The sequence below is a fragment of the Schistocerca cancellata genome, chromosome 1, assembly GCF_023864275.1.
Source record: "Schistocerca cancellata isolate TAMUIC-IGC-003103 chromosome 1, iqSchCanc2.1, whole genome shotgun sequence".
In the NCBI taxonomy this organism is placed as follows: Eukaryota; Metazoa; Arthropoda; class Insecta; order Orthoptera; family Acrididae; genus Schistocerca; species Schistocerca cancellata.
The window spans coordinates 457388646-457413408 of NC_064626.1; the positions used below are offsets into that span (position 1 = coordinate 457388646).

A 24763-nucleotide genomic window follows, 5' to 3' on the forward strand; every position below is an offset into this window, starting at 1 on the left:
TGCGGTGAGGTCTTTTCACGAAGTTTCAGTAACCGCCTTTCTCTGCGGAAATCAGAGCTCGCACGGAAGAACTTAGGTATTCATTTTCCCATGTGCTGCTCGAATGTGAAACGATAGACAAGGAGTCTGAAAGTGCTTCGATGAACCTCCTGCCAAGAACTTAAGTGTGAAAAGCTGAGTGGACATGTAGATGTAAATGTAGATATCCTTCCGTTTGAGTGATATTTCTTGAAACTTTCTGGAAAATCTGCACTAGTAATTTTTGTTTGTATGACGGATGCTGGAACTGAAAATAGTTTTATATTTGACTTGATGTAGTGTCAAACCTTCAGCTGAAGATGGTCGCTTAACCTAAACTGGTTATCTATGAATAAACACACCTTGCAACGGCCGTTCTTTAAATACATTAATACCGTGCAGCACCGCTTTACAGTGAATAATTTTTATGATAAGTCTTTTTCGTGACGTGCAATAATATGCTTGTTACTTGAACACTTTTGTCCCACGCTGACTAAATAAACCTGATACGTTTTCCTCAGCTCTTCTTCCAATCTTCTTCACCTCTTCTGTTGATCGAGCTTCAAAACACCGTAACAGTCTCAGGCTGAAGACAATTCCGATGGTTGGGAATTCTGCAGGCGACCTCACTATGCCTCTGTGCATTCAAACACATAGTCCACGACAACACCATGGAAGTAGTTTTTGAGAAACTGATTCGAGCAAGTAAATCGCTCTCGCTCTCTCTCTCTCTCTCTCTCTCTCTCTCTCTCTCTCTCTCTGTGTGTGTGTGTGTGTGTGTGTGTGTGTGTGTGTGTGTGTGTGTGTGTCTGTGTCTGTGTCTGTGTAAAAATACAGAGTAGTGTGACATCCTCAAGCAACCTGCTGTCTCAAGTGCTTAAAACTCAGCAGATCATTGAAGATAAAGATAGATAAAAACGTGAGTGCTCTCAGTTTTACTTTCAACACCTGTGTTGAGGAAGAACCATGAGAACAGTGTGCCTCCCCACAAATATCATAGCATCTGTACAGCATGCTGCATACTGTTGTACTACTCTCGTCTCCCGAATTGATGCATTGTTAAATCTTGTTTATGCAAATTTCTGATAGACGCCTGAAATGAAGATAGCCTTGCATCCCTGCTCGCTAGACGATTCTCTTCCTGAGTGTTCTCTCTAGTGCCAATTAAGATGAGATGTCCGCTTACAGGAAACCATCGTGAGTAAGATATGGCAACAAATGGTTACCACCTTTTGGAAGTAACACGGCAGTTGTCTCCATAAGACATCTGTTGCCATGGTTGGGGGCGGCAGACACCGTGAGTTATATCGCCAGCCTAGCAAGCTGAAAATGAATGCCGAACCCGTTTCCCAACCTTCCATGGCCACCTTATGATCTCACTTCTTTAAAGTTAGTGTCCTTTTCTTCTGTAGTTCTCCGTGTTCTCTGCCACATAGCTGACGTGTGGCATAACTGGTGTACGGCAGCCGGCGCTCATGCTCTTGTCACCATTTCCGTGGGGCGCAGTTTTGTGACAGGAGGAAAGGAATAACGAGGAAGTGTATATCTGAGTAAGTCAGTTCAGAGGTCGGAGGCCGTCAACGACATATCACCTCCAACAAGAACATGCCTAGCAAAGCACTGTGGTTTTCAAAACAATTGTCAGATTGATGACTGCTTGTACTATATTTTCGTCATGCTACCTACACTGCGCAACACAATTAACGAGACACTTATTGAAACCCCTTAATTGTCTCCCATTGCGACGCATAAGTTTTAAATTTGGCTCAAAGGTGCCTTCCTATGTAATAATGAAAACACGTGGCGCCCTGCGACGTCACCTTCGGCTCGGTGAAGCTCCAGACAGCAATGTGTCTACACATGCGAAAATAAGGCGACAGTTCAGAAGTTCATGTGAGGTGTAAGGTGGGTTAATGATGTCACACCACCTCTTGTCCACATTTCACTCCTTCTTTTCACACCTCTGCGTTGGAGTTAGGAACTGCGACGCCCAACGTTTAAATCACGCGATTTTCTTATAGGTGGCTGAAGAAAATATTACAGACCCACCGCCTCTCAAAATTTACACCAAAAAGCCTCAAGGGTGGCATAACGGGTCTCAATGGAACCACCACTTCCCTTGAGGTATTGGTTCCCACATATTTCGCAGCCGAAAACGACAGTTGGCTGTGCAAGAAGCAACGGACGACGTTCTTGAAGCTTTCGACACTGCTGACAGCATGCTACCACACAGACGGTTCGACGCTTCTCTAAGGACATCTTGGTCCTGCAACCCCATTGAACGAGATCACACCCCTTTGGAGTGTAACTTGACTGCAGTTTCTTCTCTGGTGTACAGTGTGGAACCACTAGGGGCCCTTCAAAACAATTTGACGAAGTTTGAATTTTATCCAAAGCAGTAAAGAGTGTTTATGCTTTCTCAGCCTTCCTGTTTCGCGACGTCGTATGACCTGATCACATGAGGGGGAGAGGGTGCAATATTGAGGCACGTGTGAATAAAGCAGTGAAGTGTCGCTGTAACGCCCCGCACTGCGGGAACAGTAGGTGCCTCCCACGCACCTTTGTTCTGCACTATAAAAGTATACCTATATAGACGCACACCGTGACGGCTTCCTAGGCGCCTGCAGCCAGGCAAACCCTTCTACACACCTCCAACGCCACATGTCCACTAGCAGGCACTAGAGCAGCAGCGTAATACCATCAGCTGAGGGGTGTCAACGCCACAAGGGAAGGGCTGGTTTCATTGATGCCCTTTATGCCACTTCATGGGGTCTTTTCGCGTTGATAGTAAGCTGCGGTGCACCTGAAATGTCTTCCTCGGCCATCCATAATAAAACCGCGTGCTTTCAGCTTGGGACATCATGGCTCTGACCTCTATCACAGAGGCGTCAAAAGAGGAGGTGAAATGTGGGTAACAGGGGGTGTGACGACTTTCGTATCGTGTGAAATATCTATGGTGGCGCTGGGCAGAATTTTGGTGACATATGGTGCCAATGTGACATTTATTCATTTATTTACCATTTTCTTTTAGTTTATTGCCTATATAAAAGAACAGACCGAGCGTTGCACATAAATTGGCGTAAAATAGCACACAACATTGTAACAAAATCTCAAATATTTAATCAAATTAAGTATTAGGCTGTTTAAGGGTCGAAAAAACCTACATGGAAGGTGCCAAACCGACATCATTAACCAACCTTACACCTCTCATAAACGTCTGAGCTATGGCCTCTTTTCCGCATGTTTCGACACTTTGCTGTTTGAAGGTTCGCCGAGCCCTAGGATGACGTCACAGGGCTCTACGCCTTTGCACCGCTGCAGAGGAAGGTTGAAGGCACTTTTGAGCAACATTTAAAACTTCTGCATTGCAACGGGAGACAATTAAAGGTGCTCGAGAAAGTGAAACTTTAGTAGTGTAGCACAGTGCATGTCGCTGAACAGCTAACACGGAGGACATCTTTTGTTGGAGGTTGTCTGTCTAACGGATTCCCGGGATAGCAAAAAATTGATTTTCCGTTTTTAATAGAGTTATTATCCAAATTTAAAAATTTTAATTATCTATTCATTAAGAACTATGACCTTATATTGAAGTTGTGACACAGTAAGTCAGGTACTATGTTATGTATGTCTGGGGCCACCATAACTCGTGGTATGCACTTTCCAGTGTTTCAGAATGAGAAAACTGTTGATTTCCAACTAACTTTAAACAAAATTTCAAACCTTTACGAAACTTTTTCTCCTTGACTCCCCGCACAAAATGACGAAAGGAAAACCGTTTGTCGCTTCCTTCAATATCGCTGTTGATGCAGTAAAACTCCAGCGTCATGCATCATGTTTTAACTGACTACTTTTTAACTACTAACCTTATTGGCAACACATTTTGCAGGCAGTATCCACATTTACCGCGGATACGCACCTCCACAATTATGTCATTGTACGACCCATGTTTGGCCGGCCGAGGTGGCCGAGCGGTTCTAGGCGCTACAGTCTGGAATCGCGCGACCGCTACAGTCGCAGGTTCGAATCCTGCCTCGGGCATGAATGTGTGTGATGTCCTTAGGTTAGTTAGGTTTAAGTAGTTTTAAGTTCTAGGGAACTGATGACCTTAGAAGTTAAGTCCCATAGTGCTCAGAGCCATTTGAACCAACGACTCATGTTTGTGTGGATATGGCAATTTTGAAATGGAAGTTTGATTACTTAAAAATATCTGTGCTGGGGGTTGATTGGTAAAACTCCTACTGAGAGTCAATCGAGTGTCTTATTTCAATAGGAGTCGTGAAGACCCTTACCACAAAACTCATCTGTCACATACGTTATATGTCAGTGACTTGGCTTTTGTGCCTGAGATGTGTGAGCTGAATGTGCGCCGGTGTCGCAGGGCGGGCCGCATGTGGGGCCGGCAGGCCGCGACGCCGACGCCGCCCCCCGGCAGTGGCAGCCGCGGCAGCGCCTCGCCCGCCCCCGCAGGCGCCGGCGCGGCGGCCGGCCCGCACGGTCCCGGCTCTGCCGTGACGTCACCGCGGCGCGCCAGCCTCTGCTCGTCGACGTCCTCGTCGACGGTGTCGTCCGCCTCGTCGTGCGGCGTGGGCGGTGCGTGCCCCGGCGTGGGCGGCGGCTCGTCGGCGGCCAGCAGCGGCTGCGGCGGCCGGGCCTGCGTGTCGGCGCCCGTGGGCCGCGCCACGCTGTCCGCACATCTCTCCCTGTCCGCCGACGAGCACGATGAACTGGAGCTCGACGACGAGGACGACCTCACGCTCAACGAGATGCTCGGCAAGTTCGACGAGAGCTACGTCTATGAGAAGGTACTGACATACTGTTCGTTTACACTAGGCCCTCTTTCAGATCTACACACTGCCCGAAAAAAATTACAGCACCCTCAATTTTGTTGTCAAGTGCGGTGACAAATAGTTCATCACTGCAGGCATATATGATAACAAATTCAGACCAAAGGAAACAGACACGTCACAGTAAAGGGTTCCCACACAATCGCAGTAATACTGCACCCCCTCTGGCGGCAACGCAGGCAGGTACACCTGCATGATAACGATCATGAAGGTACCCAATGGGACTGTGCGATAGATTTTACAAAGCATCTTGCGCCTTTTATTGCAATTCGGCAGTGGTTCTTGCAGGTGCTGTAGAACAATTAAGTTCCCACTTCGTCATGTTCCATACGCGTTCAACTGACGAGAGATGTGTTGATCTTGCTGACCAGGGCAGTTGTTGTACACTAAGAAGAGCACGTTGCGTCGCACCAGCCATATGTTGAAACGCACTGTCTTGCTAAATAAGCACGTCACTTTGCTGTCGAAGAAATGATAGTAGCACGGGAATAACAGCAGTGTAACGGGCACTGGTTATCTTACGCCAAACACCAAATGTGACCGCAAGTTGTAACTAATAGCACGTCGCAGCCTGTGGTGAGACCTATATGTCATGGGCGAACGCACTCTAGAATAGGCAGCTCAACAGGTCTACGTCATACACGTATACGCCCATCACTGGCATACAGACAGAGCCTACTTTCATCACTGAAAACATCAGAGCGTCATTCCACTAACCAGTAAACAGTTTCAAGACACCACAGTAGTCAAGTTTTGTTGTTCGTGGTGTAAGTGGTAGAGTGGCCAGGTGCACACATGATCTCAACCGTGCTGCAAGCACACGGTTCCCAATGGTCCCTTATGTCGCAGCAGGTGAAACATGTGCCAGGATTTCGTCCCTGTACGATGTTCGGTTCACCGTCGCTGCTTGCACGATTAGCAAATTTTGACGTGCGTTTATGCTACACCGACATCCAGACCTGTTTTACAGGTGTGAAAATGTTCCACAAACCACTGCTGAAAGCAGCGATCCACCACTGATACATGCCCAGTATTAGCAGCAGTCCGCCCGTACGTCCTTCCACCTATGCGACCCCATACAAACGGCTGAAGTTGTTCAACTAGAGTATGTACTCTTTGTTGGGACACGTTTGTACCATAAAATGGATGTTCCAAACCCTGTTCACCTTTAAACTCAGCACAGTTAACGGCTGCAGAGTCAAAACAAAGGGTGCACAGACATAGCATCTGAGCGCCACCGAATCGTCGATGACCGTGACAGATGAATTGCTAATACTACAACTTTTCGTTATGGACATATTGTACCCTGGCGCCACTGAACTCAATCCTTGAGGATGTTACATTTTTTCGGTAGTGTCCTACCCTGCCTCCTTATACGAGACGAGTCTTGCAATATCGAAAACGGATGATACATTACCTTTTATTTTAATTGCATACTAGAGCGACTAAACTTCTTGGCTTCAATGCCGGTTAACATTGTGGAAGTCCCACAATATTTAATCGAAACAGGTGTTCGACACCTTCAAGTGATAGTACTGAGTGGTTACAGTTCAAATCACGGTTTTCAGAGTTCTGCAGTTAGGGCTGTCTACATCGCAGTGCGCTGAAACATCGTATGTATGTTCACTAATCGGCCACACGTGGAAAACTAGCGCTTTAAGCAATCAGAATGTGAAATGTTTCCTGTTTTGAAGTCGATATGCTCTTTGTCACGTGGCGAAGCGTGTTGATTTCTTTTGCAACGTGACTGTTGGTGTAAGGGATAATGAAGGTTGAAGTTTTCCGTGCGAAACGCAATGACTATTGAGAAGAAAGACCGTGCGCTGCTGATAAAATTGCTTAATCTAAACGACAGCAATAGCAGCTCTGCACTGCGGGAATATCGCTGATAGAAACAGCTGTCAAGAGACCCCATATCAGCCAATGGGCTAAATAATATGATGAATAAATTTGAATAAACAGGTGAATTGAGTGGCGAAGCATGGAGAGGGGGGCGGCCCATTCCCATGGCAGTTGTTGACGATATTTCTGTAGCTATAGCTGACCATTCAGCACATTCCTCAAATTATGCAACCAGTGCTCGAAATGTGTCGCGGGAATTGTCCCTCACCGGCCTCTGTGGCCGAGCGGTTGTAGGCGCTTCAGTCCGGAACCGCGCTGCTGCTGCGGTCGCAGGTTCGAATCCTGCCTCGGGCATGGATGTGTGTGATGTCCTTAGGTTAGTTAGGTTTAAGTAGCTCTAATCCTAGGGGACTGATGAACTCAGATGTTAAGTGCTCAGAGCCATTTGAACCAACCAATTGTCCCTCCCCAGTCAACAGTACGAAAGATTTTGTGCGACGCATTTAACACTAAGATACCTGCAATATTCAGAATGTGCACCAAATGAAGCCTCAAGGTAGGCTACAACGCCGTGACTTTGTCCTTCGTTTCTTGGTACACGTGGAAATGGATGACATATGACCAGGGATTATTGTTTGAACAGCCCAGAACATTTTACTCTGCACGGAGCCATGAATGCACTGAACTACCGCATGTTGTGTGGGAACATCTGTAGCACTCAGCTTACATGACCGGATGGGTGTGGTTTCACAAGCTCCCCCTCCTCCTGCACCCACACCATATTCTGACTGCTTACACCACCATATTTTCACTTGGGGGCAGAAAGTGGAACCATTATTTTTCAGCATGTTCCACAAGCGCGCTGATTAATGAGCGTACCTACCATGTTTTAGCGTCCTGCGACGTATACAGCTCGCAGTGTAACACTCGGAATACTGTCAGTTTGTTTATGACCACCCGCTGGTTGCCTTTGTCATTGCCGCAAGACGCGACTGATGATACTCGCCCGGAGACATCGAAGTTCATCGGGTCCAGCAGCAGGAATTACACCCTACTTCAGTTGTTTCGATCAAATATTGTGGGACTTAAATTAAGTTATCCAGCAGCCGGAAAGCCTACGTGGCAACCGATACATCGGGAAAGCCTGAAAAGTCACAATTTTAAAGTGCGTTTTCGAGGTAGTTCAAATGAACTACTTGGAAGCGTAGAGAAACACGATAAATCACAAATAATAGTTTTCCGCGTTGTTCTGCAATAACTGTTTTGATGATAATGCAGTTTAGGCTTATTACGCCATCCTCAAACGACAACTGGCTCTCATAGCAGCAGATGATATGTCTGCAGTAGCCAACTGATGTTTCCAAATCTCTTATCTATCCCATTTTCTAGGAATATAAACGTATGAGTAAAGGATTTATTTATAACAGATAATTGTACAGAGTTCTGTTTATTTATTTAAATAAAATTTTTAAAAAGTTAAATAGTCTGGCAGAGTGATGGAAGTCTGAATTGCTCAGACTCTTTTTTTATCTTATTTTTGACGCCAAAAAATGAATGTTACCATACAGACTGATGCAGATGATTATTATGGTACCAGTACCTGATGAGGATCGGTTACATCTGATTTGATTATACGGTAACATGGTGGTAACACTATTGCGCTTCGGTCGCGTTCTAGCCTTAAGAGATGATTGCTGATGGTATATAGCGATTTGGTGTTATATATCTACCGGAACTTTCCTTCTAGGTGCCTGACTGTTTTTACCAGTGACGTAAATAGACTTATCGAAGTACGAGGTGCTTCCGAAAATTCTCGAGAATTTTAATATTGTGCCCAAACAACAGCAGTACAAACTCTCACCACTAAGAGCCCCTAGTCGTGTCTTTCCACTGTCAGTAAGCCACCTGGCCTCGTTGTGAGTGCATCGGTGTGTATTTCGTAGCAGATTTCTTCGCGCGGTATTCTAATGTTTCCGCCAATTTCGAAATGGCTGACTGAAAGAATAAAGGATCTGCATTAAGTTTTGATTGAAGCTTTGTGAAATTGCAGTTGAAGTCCACCGCGCGCCAAGGAAAACTTCTGGTGAGCAAACTTTGAACCAAGAAAGAACATTTGAGTGGGTTAACTTATTTAAAGATGGCAAGGAGTCGGTGGAGGACGTCAGACACTCGGACCAACCGTCATAATACACAAAAACGGAAACGATCGCGAAAGTACGTGGAGCGATCACCAAGAACGGAAGGCGGATAATCCACGTCGTTTGTGAAATCGTTACAATTTCGTACGGGAATGTCAACGCATTTTAGTTGATAGACTGAACATGAGACGAACTGCAGCGAAGTTTGTTGTCTTTTGAACTCCGACCAACGAGGCTGTCGAATTCAGATGTGCTGTGAACTGCAAACAACAGGTCTAGGTGATCCAAATTTCTTGTGCAGGGTAATAACGGTTACGACCCTGAAACAAAACCGCAACCTTCGCAGCGAAAACCACCGTATTCCCTGAAGTCCAAAAAAGCAAGCCAGGAACTCAGCAACCTCAAATCAGTGCTATTTTCCTTTATGGAACTGTCCATAAAAAGTTGCTTTCATGTGGTTGGATGTCAATAGAGAGATTATTCTGCAATATTTTGGGGCGACTGAAGTAGGATGTGGGACGCAAACGACTTGAGAGATGAGAGAACGAAGACTGGTTGCTGCACCATGACAACGCACCTGCACACACCTCGATTATTGTGAGAGTACTCCTGACAAAAAGAAAAAAAATCTCTTCCCCTGCTGCCCTACTCCCCTGGTCCAGCCCGTTGCGATTTCTTACTCTTCCCGAAAATGAAGCTGAAAGGGCAGCGTTTTGATTCAGTAGAAGAGATTCAAGCGGAAACGCAACTAATTTTGAACTTGATTCAGCCGGCAGACCTCTGGCAATGTTTTCCAACAACAGGAAAATCGCTGAAAGCGTCGCCTACAAACACGAGAGGACTACATAGATGACGGTGGAATTGAGATGCAAGGTAAATTTTCTTACTTTTAGGGGAATAGTTTCGGAAATTGAGGGAAGAAGCTCGTAACACCTGAACAAAATGAAATGCACTCTGATGTCCACTGTAAAATTAGTCTCTTTCTTGAGTTCATATGAATAAGGGACTCTCAAACGAAAACGAGGCCGATGGAAAAAGTAAGTAAACTACTTATTATTTCAAAAGTAATCGTCTGACTGTTAATACATTTATCCCATTGTGAGACAAGACGGTCAATGCCTTCACGAGAAAATGTTTGCCTGTGCCTATGGAATCGTGATTGTACACAGGCGTGTACAGTTTCATCCGATGCTGATCGACAGCCACGAATATCTTTCTTCAACGCTCCAAACCTATGGGAATTGCGTGGGAAGAGATCGGGACTGTATGGAGGATGTGTAAGAGCTTCCCAGAGAAACTTCTGGGAGGGCCGAAGTGTTGCCAAGTTGTTTGGACTGCGCTACTAAGCCCTTACACATTTTCCATATAGCTCTGATTTCTTCCCATGCGATTTCTAAATTCTTGGAGTCCTGAAGAAAGACATTGGCAGCCGTCGATTTGCTTCTGATGAAGAGGTGCACACCTGGACACAACCATGGTTACATATGCAACCTCAAGCATTTTTCCACGAAGGTAGTGATATCCTTGTATCAGAGTGTAATAAATGTATTCACAATTTCAAGACTGCTTTTGAAATAATAAATCGTTTACTCCCCATCTATCTGTTTTTCAACGGACTTCCTCTTGTAAGTCAGGATAACACTGTTCTAGTATGAACATCATGTTGACTTTTTGCGTTATTTTCATGTCGCTGATTCTTATATGATCTCTGTTCCACACTTTATGATTACCGCCAATGCTGCTTGGAATAGCATCATCCCTGTGCTTGTTCATAGACTAGCTGTGTTGGGGATAATGTATGAGGCTTTAATGGCTGCTGCTGCCGTTTCATGCAAACGCACGCTGAAAGATGTACAGTTATTTGTAATGTAATTCCTAGGTATTTGTAATTTCCTACTTTTTGCAGCGGTTCATTGTATAGAGTTAAACTGTCTTTGAATGATGTTTTTCCTCCGTTCCTGAATGTCATTTGAGCGGTCTTGTCTTGCTTTACTCTTATTTTCCTATGTGAAAGTTAGTCTTTGTAGTACTTTCCAAGGATACTCTATTACTATTGATCCTATCACCTGTCGTGTGAATACAGAATCATTTCTGCTTTTGAGTCTTCCTCTATTGTGTTCGTGACATCCGGTGCTTGGATGTTAAACAGTTGAAGAGGAAGAAGTTATACAAACGCCAGCTATATTAGATGGCATCTGGACCAGAGACTGTAGGAACCAGTGACATGTAACAATAAGACTCGCAAGACAGGTTTCATCATAAAATATTTGCCAGCAATAAATTTCACGAACCGACTCAAGAGCAAAAATGTGTGCTGTGCCGTCAATGTCAAGGATGTAAAAAATACCACATGATAGTGTGCACAACAGAACGAAATCTGTGACTGACTATGGCAAAGGCTAAAAACTTACATAAACTTGGAAATTAATGCCCACTCTGAGCACACATTGCTAATTAATAAATGTATAAAATTAGTTGTATTGTGAGATTTTAAATTGAATATTCGAAGTTAGCTCCTAATATTTTCGTTATATTTCGTACAATAGGCCCATTTCGGCTGTACTGTCATTGTCAAGTACATGCGAATATTACAGTTTGTAGACTAAATTTCCTCGATATTTGTACATATAGCATCATTTATGAATTCTTTTGTCCATTGTCGCTTTTCTTATGATGATAAAATAAAGTCTCGCAATAAATTGACAGCTAGTTGACAGTTCTCAATGATGCTGTACGTTTACAAAGTGTTAACAACTCTTCGGCGGTATCGTTTGAGTTACAGATAATTTAGTTGTTTGTGCAAATTTTGGTTGTTTATTTTATTTTCTTTTGTCATGTTCCCGAACTAAAACAAAATTTTCTAGGCAATATTTATGTCTGAAATCGGTCTGTTCGTTTAACATACCGAGCGGATAATTTGAGCGGATAATTTTTCATGTTTACATAAATTTCTAATTCTTCCAGCATTACCAGAACGACATATTAAATGAACAGAACGACTTCAAACATAATTATTACCTGGAAAATTTTACTGGCGTTGTGGAAGATAATGGATAAAAAACAAACAACCAAAGATTCGCCCGCATCTCGTGGTCGTGCGGTAGCGTTCTCGCTTCCCACGCCCGGGTTCCCGGGTTCGATTCCCGGCGGGGTCAGGGATTTTCTCTGCCTCGTGATGGCTGGGTGTTGTGTGCTGTCCTTAGGTTAGTTAGGTTTAAGTAGTTCTAAGTTCTAGGGGACTTATGACCACAGCAGTTGAGTCCCATAGTGCTCAGAACCACCAACCAAAGATTACACAGACAACTATATTATCAGTAATTCTAACAATACCGCTTACTAGCTATTACCAGTTTGTAAACATACAGCGTCATTGAGAACTGTTAATTAGCTGTGAAATTATTACGTGACTTTATTTTACAGTGATAAAAACGCGACAGTTGACAAAAGAACCCATCAGTGATGAAATATGTACTTCTCGTCCAGCGAGACGTAAGTATATATGTAGAATTAACTGCAAATACAAATATGAAATTTACAAAGTGTAATATTCGCAGGCCTACTTGACAGTGGCAGTACTGCTGAAATAGGCCTATTTTACGAGATAGCAGCATTGACAGATAGCCTGACGGTTCATTAAAGTGTCGCCGGCCAGTGTGGCCGAGCGGTTCTAGGCGCTACAGTCTGGAACTGCGCGACCGTCACGGTTGTAGGTTCGAATCCAGCCTCGGGCATGGATGTGTGTGATGTCCTTAGGTTAGTTAGGTTTAAGTAGTTCTAAGTTCTAGGGGACTGATGACCTTAGAAGTTAAGTCCCATAGTGTTCAGAGCCATTTGAACCATTTTTTCATTAAAATGTCACATTACGAAGTGTTTCATATTCCAAACCGAACTATACAAAAAAATAATTTTGCTGTCGTGAAGGCAGAGCACAGTAATCCATGTCATAGATAATAGAGCCCTAGGGTAATGTACGATGCGAATAAAAAATGTTCTTTGTCGGACACAGGAAACGGATATCCTTAGCGACAGCGATCCCACGGACTGTGACGAAGACACGGACTTCGACACGGGCCAAGAGTGCGGCGACGACGACGGCGACGTGGACGGCGACGACGAAGACGAGGGCGAGGCTGGCAGCGGCGAGGCGGACGGGGGCGGCGGGGGCGGCAGCGGCAGCGGCGATCTGGCGGACGAGGAGGAGCTGGACTTCATCGACAACGGGTCGTGCGTCGACGTGGAGGCAGCGGAGGAGCGGCGGCGGCCGGCGCGCAACCGCGGGCACTGCACTTACCACATCCCGGCGGACCTACTGCCGCAGCCGTCGTTCAACCAGCAGCAGCAGCAGCAGCAGGCTGTGCCGCAGGCGCAGACGCAGCCGGCGCCGGCACGCAAGCCCTCTGGCCGCTACCGAGAGTCGTTCCTGCGACGCTCCAGTGCGCGCCGCCACTCGGCCGCCCGCTCAGCGCTGCACGTCACCTCCGAGCAGTCGCAGGCGGCGGCTGCTGCTGCGACTGCCGACGCCTCCTCAGCCGCCAGGGAGGCCACCGGCAGTCCACTGCCCGTGGCTCGGCAGCACAGTGCCAGACGGTAAGCTCGCTTCCAGTGATGTCTACATCTACATCTACATCTACATACATACTCCGCAATCCACCATACGGTGCGTGACGGAGGGTACCTCGTACCACAACTAGCATCTTCTCTCCCTGTTCCACTCCCAAACAGAACGAGGGAAAAATGACTGCCTATATGCCTCTGTACGAGCCCATATCTCTCTTATCTTATCTTTGTGGTCTTTCTGCGAAACGTAAGTTGGCGACAGTAAAATTGTACTGCAGTCAGCCTCAAATGGCTGGTTCTCTAAATTTCCTCAGTAGCGATTCACGAAAAGAACGCCTCCTTTCCTCTAGAGACTCCCACCCGAGTTCCTGAAGCATTTCCGTAACACTCGCGTGATGATCAAACCTACCAGTAACAAATCTAGCAGCCCGCCTCTGAATTGCTTCTATGTCCTCCCTCAATCCGACATGATAGGGATCCCAAACGCTCGAGCAGTACTCGAGAATAGGTCGTATTAGTGTTTTGTAAGCGGTCTCCTTTACAGATGAACCACATCTTCCCAAAATTCTACCAATGAACCGAAAACGACTATCCGCCTTCCCCACAACTGCCATTACATGATTGTACCACTTCATATCGCTCTGCAATGTTACGCCCAAATATTTAATCGACGTGACTGTGTCAAGCGCTGCACTACTACTGGAGTAATCAAACATTACGGGATTCTTTCTCCTATTCATCTGCATTAATTTACATTTATCTATATGTAGAGTTAGCTGCCATTCTTTACAGCAATCACAAATCCTGTCCAAGTCATCTTGTATCCTCCTACAGTCACTCAACGACGACACCTTCCCGTACATCACAGCATCATGAGCAAACAGCTGCACATTGCTACCCACCCTATCCAAAAGATCATTTATGTAGATAGAAAACAACAGCGGACCTACCACACTTCCCTGGGGCACTCCAGATGATACCCTCACCTCCGATGAACACTCACCACCGAGAACAACTTAGTGGGTTCTATTACTTAAGAAGTCTTCGAGCCACTCACATACTTGGGAACCAATCCCATATGCTCGTACCTTGGTTAGGAGTCTGCAGTGGGGCACCGAGTCAAACGCTTTCCGGAAGTCAAGGAATATGGCATCCGTCTGATACCCTTCATCAAATGGTTCAAATGGCTCTGAGCACTATGGGACTTAACTTCTGAGGTCATCAGTCCCCTAGAACTTAGAACTACTTAAACCTAACTAACGTAAGGACATCATACACATCCATACCCGAGTCAGCATTCGAACCTGCGACTGTAGCGGTCGCGCGGTTCCAAACTGTAGCGCCTAGAACCGCTCTGCCACACTGGCCGGCTGATACCCTTCATCCATGGTTCCCAAGATATCATGTGAAAAAAAAAGGGGCGAGTTGCGTTTCGCAGGAGTGATGCTTTCTAAAGCCGTGCTGATGCATGGACAGCAACTTCTCTGTCTCACGGAAATTCATTATATTCGAAATGAGAATATGTTCGAGAATCCTGCAACAAACCGATGTTAAGGATATTGGCCTGTAATTTTGAGGATCCGTCCTTCTGTCTATTTGTCTTAAAAGGGGGACAACCCGGCAGTCGGATAATGGTAATTTTTATATTTGTAGTACGTGAAGTATCAGTCTCCCGAAACAAACCGGTGCAATTCTCAAAAATTCTCGAGATAAACGTCCACCTCCTTAGCTCAGAGATCGGCGCATTCTGACTGCCAACAGCGTGCCCGGATTCGATTCCCGGGTGTGTCGGAGATTTTCTCCTCTCGAGGACTGGGTATTGTGTTGCTCTCACCATTTCGTCATCACTGACACGTAATCTGGCGTGAACGGAAAAGACTTGCAACTCGGCAGCCGAAATTCGCTGGATAGGGATTCCCAGCCATCAATACCATACGACCGTTTCGTTTCGTTTCATTCTCGAGATAATCAGCTTTGTATTTTTCTGAGGAACTTTAATTCATTAATATCGGGCAGCGTGGTTCACTCGGTATTAGAGAATGGTAATCGGGTAATCTTTCGATCGCTGGTTCGAATCTCGCTATGGCCTTTCTTTTCGTTTTATTTTTCCGTTCAGTTCCAGTATCATTTAAATATAAAATCCATTGAATATATTGTAATTAACACATACCTAATCATCGTTTACTGTAACAAATGCACGTTTATTTGTTCCTAATTATGTATCGGACATCCAAAATTAAATTACAGTTTTTATTGCAAATATAAACTCTTAATTGTCGATCTTCTATATAAAAAAAGTGTTAACAGACTTATAACTTTATTTCTTATCTAGATGATCATCATTAACAACCTTTTTTAAAATATCCATAATTAAGAAATAATTATTGTATTGTGGGCTGTATGTAATTAGAAACCAGAAGACGTGCATTTTCATGTTAAATGGTGATTAGCACATACCGGATGAATTCTATAATTGAATGATGTATGAATTAGAATTGAACGAAATAAATAAAATGAAAAAAGAAGACCTTAATGATATTCGAACAAGTGGTCAGTTGATTTTTCGATTACTACTCTTCAACGGTACCAAATTTCTTTTCCTTTTCAGCTTTTATTGAACAGTGTGCAAATTCATTACATCATAATACAGTGCAAATACATGGTGAAAATTGACTTAATTTTAGTGAGTTAAAGTGGCTCGTAAAACTTTTAACGTCGGTTTTATCGAGAATTTTTGAGAACTGCGCCTAAGTGCTTTGGTTGAGTGATATTTCAGTTCTGAACGTCACGTACCACAAATACAAAAAGTACATAAATCACATTGACAGATGGTGTTCTTGTTACACCATAGATGATAGAGACCGCACATGTTGGTTACAGTCTGACCAAAAGTATCCAGACGCGTACGAATGGATGTTAATATGTACTGTGTCCAACCTTCGCCTCTATGAAAACTTGAACCTCTGCAGGGGACACTTTCGTTGAGGTATCTGAATGTCTTTTGAGCAATTCCATCCTATTCTTCCTCAAGAGCCCAAACCAGAGAAATCGACGAAGGGATATTATACGAGGGTTGCCCAGAAAGTAATGCACCGCATTTTTTTTTTCTCAGCCGAAAATAATGCTACGAATGCGAAACGTGACGCATGTATTATTTGAAGTCTCCTGAGTGAGGGCGCCAAGTTTCCGTCACTTCCGACAGATAGTGTAACTGTTGCAGGAATGTTTCAAAATGGTGTCTGTAGCTGGTGTACGTTAGAAGCACAGTGCCGTTATTGAATTTATCGCTTCAGAGAAAGAAACTGTGGGGAATATTCACAAACGCTTGTGCAAAGTCTATGGAGCATCTTCGTCGACAGAAGTACAGTTAGTCGGTGGGCACGGAGGGTGAGGTCATCAGAAGGCGTTTCGGTGAAGCTCCACGATTTGCAGCGGTCGGGGAGTCCTGACATGTAGCAGGGAGCTGACGTTGTCATTCGCGAGGACAGACGCATTACTACTCGGTATTTGGCGCTGCATCTGTGAATCAGCAAAGGAAATGTGGATGCAGCTATACGCACTCTTGGATATTCAAAAGCGTGTGCAAGATGCTTTCCGCGGTGTCTAACGGTGGATCACAAATCGCACAGAAAAAAACATTTGTCCTGATTCGGTGCAACGTTCTGAAGCTGAGGGGGGAGGCTTTCTTGTTCCGGATTGTGATAGGTGATGAAACCTGGGCTCAAAATGCTGGGCTCTCCATTTTGAGCCCGAAACAAAACGACAGTCGATGGAATGGCACCATTCCCACTCTCCACAGAAGAAAAGCAACTGCTTCTGCCGGTAAGGTCATGATCATCTTGTTCTGGGACTGGAAAGTTGTGAGTCTCATTGTTTTGATGCCAAGAGGCTGTGCCATTAATTCAGGAGCATATGTCAACACATCAACAAAACTCAAGACCGCTTCCAGCGACTTCAGCTCCACAGCACTGCAGCAGATATTTTGCTGCAACACGATAAAGCTCGGCACCACACAAATCTGAGGACTACTGCACACATCGCAAAACAGGATTGGACAGTGTTACCCCTCGCACCCTACAGCCCTGACCTAGCCCCCTCGGTTGGGTCATTAAAGGATACCACTCGCGGAAGATATTTTGATGACTAAGAGAAGGTGATTCACACAGTGAAGCACTGGCTCCGCCGCCAGGATAAGGATTGGTACCAACAGGGCATAAGCGCCCTTGTTTCTCGCTGGAGGAAGGCCATAGAACGGGATGGAGATAACGTGAAAAAATATAGTGTGTAGATAAAACACCATTCTTTCGCGTGTGTAATTGTCATTATGTTCATTAAAGAATTGTTGCAGAAAAAAATGCGGTGCATTACTTTCTGGGCAACCCCCGTGTTTAACGTCCCGTCAAGGGTGCAGTCATTAGAGATGGACTACAAGCTAGGTTTGGGGAATGGTGTGGAAGGAAATCGGCAGTGCCCTTCTCAAACGAGCCATCGCGGCATTTGCATGGAGCAGTCTAGGGGAATCACGGGAAATCTAAATCTGGATGGCCAGATGGGGATTTAAATCGTGCCCCTCCTAAAGGGAGCCCATTGTGCAGTGGTTAACTGCGATGCCTAGTTTGGTAAGCCACACAAGGTGGCGATGTTGGGCACGAGCGTCTAGAGCGAAGACACGGTTCTGACTCATCTCACAGATCTTCCACTCCGTTCAGGTCGGGACTCTGGGCAGGCCAGTTCATTTCAGGAATGTCTCTGTCCACAAACCATTGCCTCACAGATGCTGTTTTTTGACAGGGTGCATCGTCATGCTGTTACAAACAGCCGTTTCTGAACTGTTTCTATAATGTACGCAGTATACAATGCTGTACAGTACTTTCGTATCCTTCCACATTTACTATTTTATTAAGCGCAATAAGAGAACTACAATGTATCAATCAAAAATACTCCCATACTGCAACATCGCATCCTTCATATTTCACTGTTGGCACTACCACATGACGACAGGTAATGTTCTCCAGGCATTCGCCAAACCCTTCCATCGGACTGCCACTTGGTATAATGTGATTCATCGCTGCAAATCACTCGTTTCCAGTCATCCATTTATACCACCTCAAGTATTGCCAAGCTCTGAATACAGAAATGTGTGGCTTATGAGGAGCCGATCGACCATTGCACCCCATTCTTTTTCAAAAGATGTTCAAATGTGTGTGAAATCTTATGGGACTTAACTGCTAAGGTCATCAGTCCCTAAGCTTACACACTACGTAACCTAAATTATCCTAAGGACAAACACACACACCCATGCTCCAGGGAGGACTCGAACCTCCGCCGGGACCAGCCGCACATTCCATGACTGCAGCGCCCTAGACCGCTCGGCTAATCCCGCGCCTCCCCCCCCCCCCCCCTCCCCCATGTCGCCTCTCCTTCTCTTGAGCACTCATGAATAGAATGCACAGAACGTTCATACAGCCACTGTGAAACTGTTGTTCAACTCGCGCGTCACGTTGGCTTGAATGTTGGGTATGTGGTCAAAGCGTTGACGTGTCTTGTAAATTTATGCACTACGTTGTTTTATTGTGCGGTCTTTTTGATAACATCAGGTCTCGTAATCCGTGATGAATTTTTCCACAAAAGAATTGTCGGCGTTATCCATTTCAATCAAGTCGCGGCAGACGTCCTGACATCTTTATTTTTGATCATGGAGGCAAGGGACAAACTTCGCACATACTTTCCTCTTCTTCAAAACATTCTGGAATATATCTTGAACTCTTGATTTGGAGATTTAAGATAATTCTCATTTATTGTTCCATCTCAGCTGCACATTATAAGTAGATTTTTTCTAGTTAAACTATGCAACTGAACCGCAACATTAAATGAAAAATGTCAACACAGTTGCTGATTCTCGCAAGACGAATATGTCGGCTATACTGGTTTAGAGATATTGCTCCACTGTAGTTTGTGACTCAAGAACGTTGTCACACCACGGTCGCACGTCCAGTCCTTAACACTGCGCGCTCACAACTGACTGGCTGAAAGCCCATATGTTGTTTACAGTTGTTAGTTCAAGCTGCTACCGTAGTTATTGCGCTAACGGTGCTTGTACGCCAGAAAAAAAATCAGTCTGTGAACTTTTTGGGTGGACGTTGCAGGTTGGCAGAGAACACTCAACGCATGTACCAAGTGACGTGAGTAGTTCGATTAATCCTGCGCCGACCATTCTTTGTAACACCAGGCGAAAAGTCGTTGTACTAGCTGGACTGCTGGTGGATCTCGCAAATGATTCCTTCCGCAATGCTCGACGTTCGCTATCCTTCAGTACATGAGATGTGCCCGGTATTGTTTTAGTTGCGGTTGTTCTTTCGCGTTTCCTCTTCATAATCACATCACCAACAGTCGACTTGGACAGTTCTAGAATGATTGAAATCTCCCTGTTGGATATGTTACTCAGGTGATATCCGGTGACAAATCGCGTTATAAGTTACTGATCAGGCCTGACAGACACATTCTGCTGTTACTTTTTCTCCACTGACAACACAGTTGCCTCCTTTTATAGTCGTGGGTCCACCTGCCGTGACATCTGTCGGCCAATTCTGCATTGCATAGGGGTGATCGGCTACTATTAATCAAATAGTGTATCTGGCAGAAATACCTTGGTCTTCAGATCTAAAACTCGACAAATATCGAAGACTTTGAGACGTCAGAATCTTGATATGTAACTCGGTACAAGAGTTTTCTCTGTAATTAATGCTTTATAATACATTACACTTGTTATCTTGACATTGTTTTGTTATCTATATTGAATTAAGCAAAAGTCATAAAACATAAAGTTAGTTCTTGTATAAAAACCGTACATTGTGCATATAAACAGATGTAACTTCTTATAAAGGCATACTGAATATTTCACACGAATTGTTAAGGAACTTGGAGGAAACAAATGCTTCCTGCCAGACTTATATTTTGTCTTACAATCCTGTTGAAGCAGTTAACTAATTTACTCACATTCCAAAAAATACTGAAATTTCCCTTAGAATTTTAATTCCGTTGCTTGTAAAAAGAAATGACTTTAATTGTTTCAGACTGTTGGTTACAGTATCACCCGTTCATATGGAAAAACTATGACCGTCGCATTAATATTGGAAATTTTGGCGAAATTGTGTTAACTGTACAATTACATATGCAATACTAACACAAGATGTTCCGATGTCGATTTCGGCTATAAATGCACACTTCGCAAAATGTGCACGACAGGTATTTGGTTTGTGTCCTCCGTCGCGTGACTTAGATGTTGGTTTCAAACCGTGTTACTGCACGTGTTTTTGCTGTAGCGTGTGTCCTATTTTTAGATTGGAGTAACATGGCACCCATGGTATAGGGTAGCGCCTTTGCTCAGCAATCAAAACGTCATCGGGCCCGGGTTCGAAACCCACCACCGTTCAGATTTTGATTAATAATCAGCATTGGCGGCTGAAGACTTCCGGCATAAGAAGTCAACCGCATTCTGCGAACGGTCTTGTCCAAGAGGGCAGGGGAGCGGACAGAGTTTCAGTGCATTCTCTTGTTCTTGGGGTGGGATCAACGACATGAGGATGCAGAAGGCAATAGAAACCAATGCATTAAAGACAGATGACGTGTATCCACAGGACATGTGGCCTCTAATTGAAGAAAGAAAAGGTCATGACGATCTCTCCATTGGCAAAAGATACCGGAATAGTCCCCGTTCGGATCTCTGGGAGGGACTCCCAACGAGGAGATGACCATGAGAAAAAGATTGACTAACCAACGAAAACATAACGTTCTACGAGTCAGGGCATGGAATGTCAGCAGCTTGAACGTGGTAGGAAGGTATAAAATCTATAAACGAAAATTCAAAGGCTCAATCTAGATGTAGTAGGGGTCAGTGAGGTGAAATGGAAAGAAGACAAGGATTTCTGGTGAGATGAGTGTAGGGTAACATCAGCAACAGCAGAAAATGGTATAAAGGGGAGTAGGATTCGGGAAGGTAGGGCAAAAAGTATGTTACCGTGACAGTTCAATGATAGGGTTGATCTTACCAGAGTCGACAGCAAACCAACACCGACAGCAATATTTCAGGTATACATGCCGACGTCGGAAGCTGAAGATGAAGAGATAGAGAAAGTATATGAGGATATTGAAAGGGTAATATAGTGCGTAAATGGAGATGAAAATATGAAGACTGGAATTCAGCTGTAGGGGAAGGAGCAGAAGAAAAGGTTACAGGAGAATATCGGCTTGGGACAAGGAACGAGAGAGGAGAAAGACTAATCGAGTTCTGTAATAGATTCCAACTAGTAATAGCGAATACTCTGTTCAAGAATCATAAGAGGACAAGATAAACTTGGGAGAGGTCGGGTGATATGGGAAGATTTCAGTTAGATTACGTCTTTGTCAGACAGAGATTCCGAAATCAGATACTGGATTGTAAGGCAGATCACTATCTGGTAGCGATGAAGAGTATACTGAAGTTTAAGAGATTAGTCAGGAATAATGACTACGCAAAGGAGTGAGAGAAATCGAAAAAAGATATGACTGTCGGAAGGACCGACTCAGCATAATAAAGCCAAAACAATCTTCGGTGAAATTAAAAGTAAGGGTGATAACATTAAGCGTAGAGAATTCCACTGTTAAATGCAGAGCAGAGAGCGGATTGGTGGAAAGAGTACATTGAAGGCCTCTCTGAGGGACAAGATTTGTCTGATATGGCAGAAGAGAGAGGACTCGCTTTAGAAGAGATGTAGGATCCAGTATTAGAATCAGAATTTAAGAGAGATTTGGAGGACTTTAGAGATCAAAGAAGGCAGAAGGGATAGATAACATTCCATGAGAATTTCTAAAATCATTGGGTGAAGTGCCACTAAACGACTTTTCACGTTAGTATGTGGAATGTATGAGTCTAGCGACATACCATCTGACTTTCGGAAAAATATTATCCACACAATTCCGAAGACTGCAAGAGCTGACAAGTGCAACAGTTATAGCACAATCAGCGTAACAGCTCATGCAACCAAGTTGCTGACAAGAATAAGGTTCACAAGAATGGATAAGAAAACTGAGGATGTATTAGATGACGTTAGTTTGGCGTTAGGAGAGGTAAAGGCACCAGAGAGGTAATTCTGACGTTGCGGTTGATAATGGAAGCAAGACTAAAGAAAAATCAAGACACGTTCGTAGGATTTGCCGAACTGGAAAAAGCGTATGACAATGTAAAATGGTGCAAGATGTCGAAATTCTGGGAAAAATAGGGGTAAGCTATAGGGAGAGAAGGGTAATGTACAGTATGTACATGAGCCAAGAGGGAATAGTAAGAGTGGACGACCAAGAACGAAGCGCTCGAATTAAAAAGGGTGTAAGACAGGGATGTAGTTATTCGCCCCTACTGTTCAATCTGTACGTCAAGGAAGTAATGGTGGAAATAAAAGAAAGGTTCAGGAGTGGAATTAAAATTCGAGATGAAAGGATATCAATGATACGATTCGCTGATGACATTGCTATCCTAAGTGAAAGTGGCAAAAATTACATGATCTGCTGAACACAATTAACAGTCTAATGAGTACAGAATATGGTTGGAGAGAAAATGAAAAACAGAAGAAAGTAAATGAGTTGTAGAAAAATTGAGAAAAGCGAAAAACTTAACATCAGGATCGATGGTCACGAAGTAGATGAAAAAATTAAGAAATTTTACTATCTAGGCAGCAAATAAGCAATAACGGATGGAGCAAGGAGGACATCAAAAGCAGGCCAGCACTGGCAGTAAGGGAATTCCTTACCAAGAGAAAAGTCTACTAGAATCAAATATTGGTCTTAATTTGAAGAGTTATTTCTGAGAAAGTACGTTTGAACGACAACATTGTATGATGGTGAAACATGCACTGTGGAAAAATCGGAACAGAAGAGAATCTAAGCATTTGAGATAGGGCGCTAAGTCGAATGTTGAAAATCAGGTGGACTTATAAGGTAAGGAATGAGGAGGTTCTGCAGAGGAAAAGGAATATGTGGAAAACACTAAAAAGGAAAAGGGACGGGATGATAGGACGTCTATTAAGACATCAGGGAATGACTTCCATGGAACTAAAGGGAGCTGTAGAGGGTAAAAACTGTAGACAAAGACAGAGATTGGAATAAATCCAGCAAATAATTGAGGAAGTATATTGCAAGTGCTACTACGAGATGAAGACGTTGGCACAGGAGAGGAATCCGTGGTGGGCCGTATCAAACCAGTCAGAAGACTGATGACTGAAAAGTACCGCCGGCCGGAGTGGCCGAGCAGTTCTAGGCGCTACAGTCTGGAACCGCGCGACCGCTACGGCCGCAGATTCGAATCCTGCCTCGGGCTTGGATGTGTGTGATGTCCTTAGGTTAGTTAGGTTTAAGTAGTTCTAAGTTCTAGGGGACTTATAACCTAAGATGTTGAGTCCCATAGTGCTCAGAGTCATTTGAACCATTTGCTCAGAGCCATTTGAACCATTTGAAAAGTACCGACCATCATCGCAATATAATTCTAAGCTTCCCTTCTGGTGGAAAAGCTTTTTATGAAGTTATCGATTCATTCAACGATCGACAGTTGATATTACGTCTGAAGGTTCATTGACAATATTGATAAGCACACTGAACAAAAAGTTAGTAATCTTCAGTGGACATCACGCTGATGTCATCTATCCTCGCCTCTAGCTTTCATAATGGCTTCAATTTGACGAGGAAGTTTCTAGAGGTATGTCATATATGGTTGCAGGCACTCATTGATAATCAAAGCCCGTAGATCTGCCAAATTCGGGGATTTTGATTGTTATGTCTCAGCCGCTGTTTTTGACTGTTCCCAACATTTTCTGGGGGATTAAGGTAAGTGATTTATCAATCCAGTTGACATTCACTAGGATGCCTGACTGTTCGTCAAGCTAGGAATCTATCTGTCCAACCCTGTGAACATGTTTGTTCTCATCTTGGAAGACAGTAGTGTGCGCAGTATAGTCATAATAAGATTTTGTAAAGGGAATGGTCAGGGAGAATGTTCAGATAAATATCCTGTTTCGTATTCACGGTACCACGAATGAATGAGCGCGCCCAAGTCGTGGTAGGACAAACACCTTCGAAACACCTCGGGCCCCAACTACACCACCTCCGATCAGCAGCTGCTCAGTTTGTATTGTTTGGCCCGTTGAAGACAGGCATCTGTGTGCACCCCACTGAGCAACGGCCTTTTGCTAGGTAACCGGCTACAAATGTCCATTATGTGGAGTTCAATTCGAAGTGTTCGCTCGGAAATTGATTGCGATGTACCTACATTCGTTGACAGTAGCAGTCCCTTTCGTGTTTGCAACTGATTGTCACTCACAATACGGGACACTCTCCTCC

At 44.3% G+C, this 24763-nt stretch overlaps 1 protein-coding gene across 1 annotated transcript in view; it reads left to right on the forward strand.

Annotated features, from left to right (window-relative positions):
• LOC126182661 (midnolin homolog) overlaps window positions 1–24763 on the forward strand; it is a 780673-nt gene that overhangs the window by 735335 nt on the left and 20575 nt on the right. The window contains exons 8-9 of the mRNA XM_049924873.1: window positions 4397–4820; window positions 12849–13429. Of these exons, the coding sequence (XP_049780830.1) occupies window positions 4397–4820; window positions 12849–13429 (1005 nt within the window). The remainder of the gene's footprint in view (window positions 1–4396; window positions 4821–12848; window positions 13430–24763) is intronic.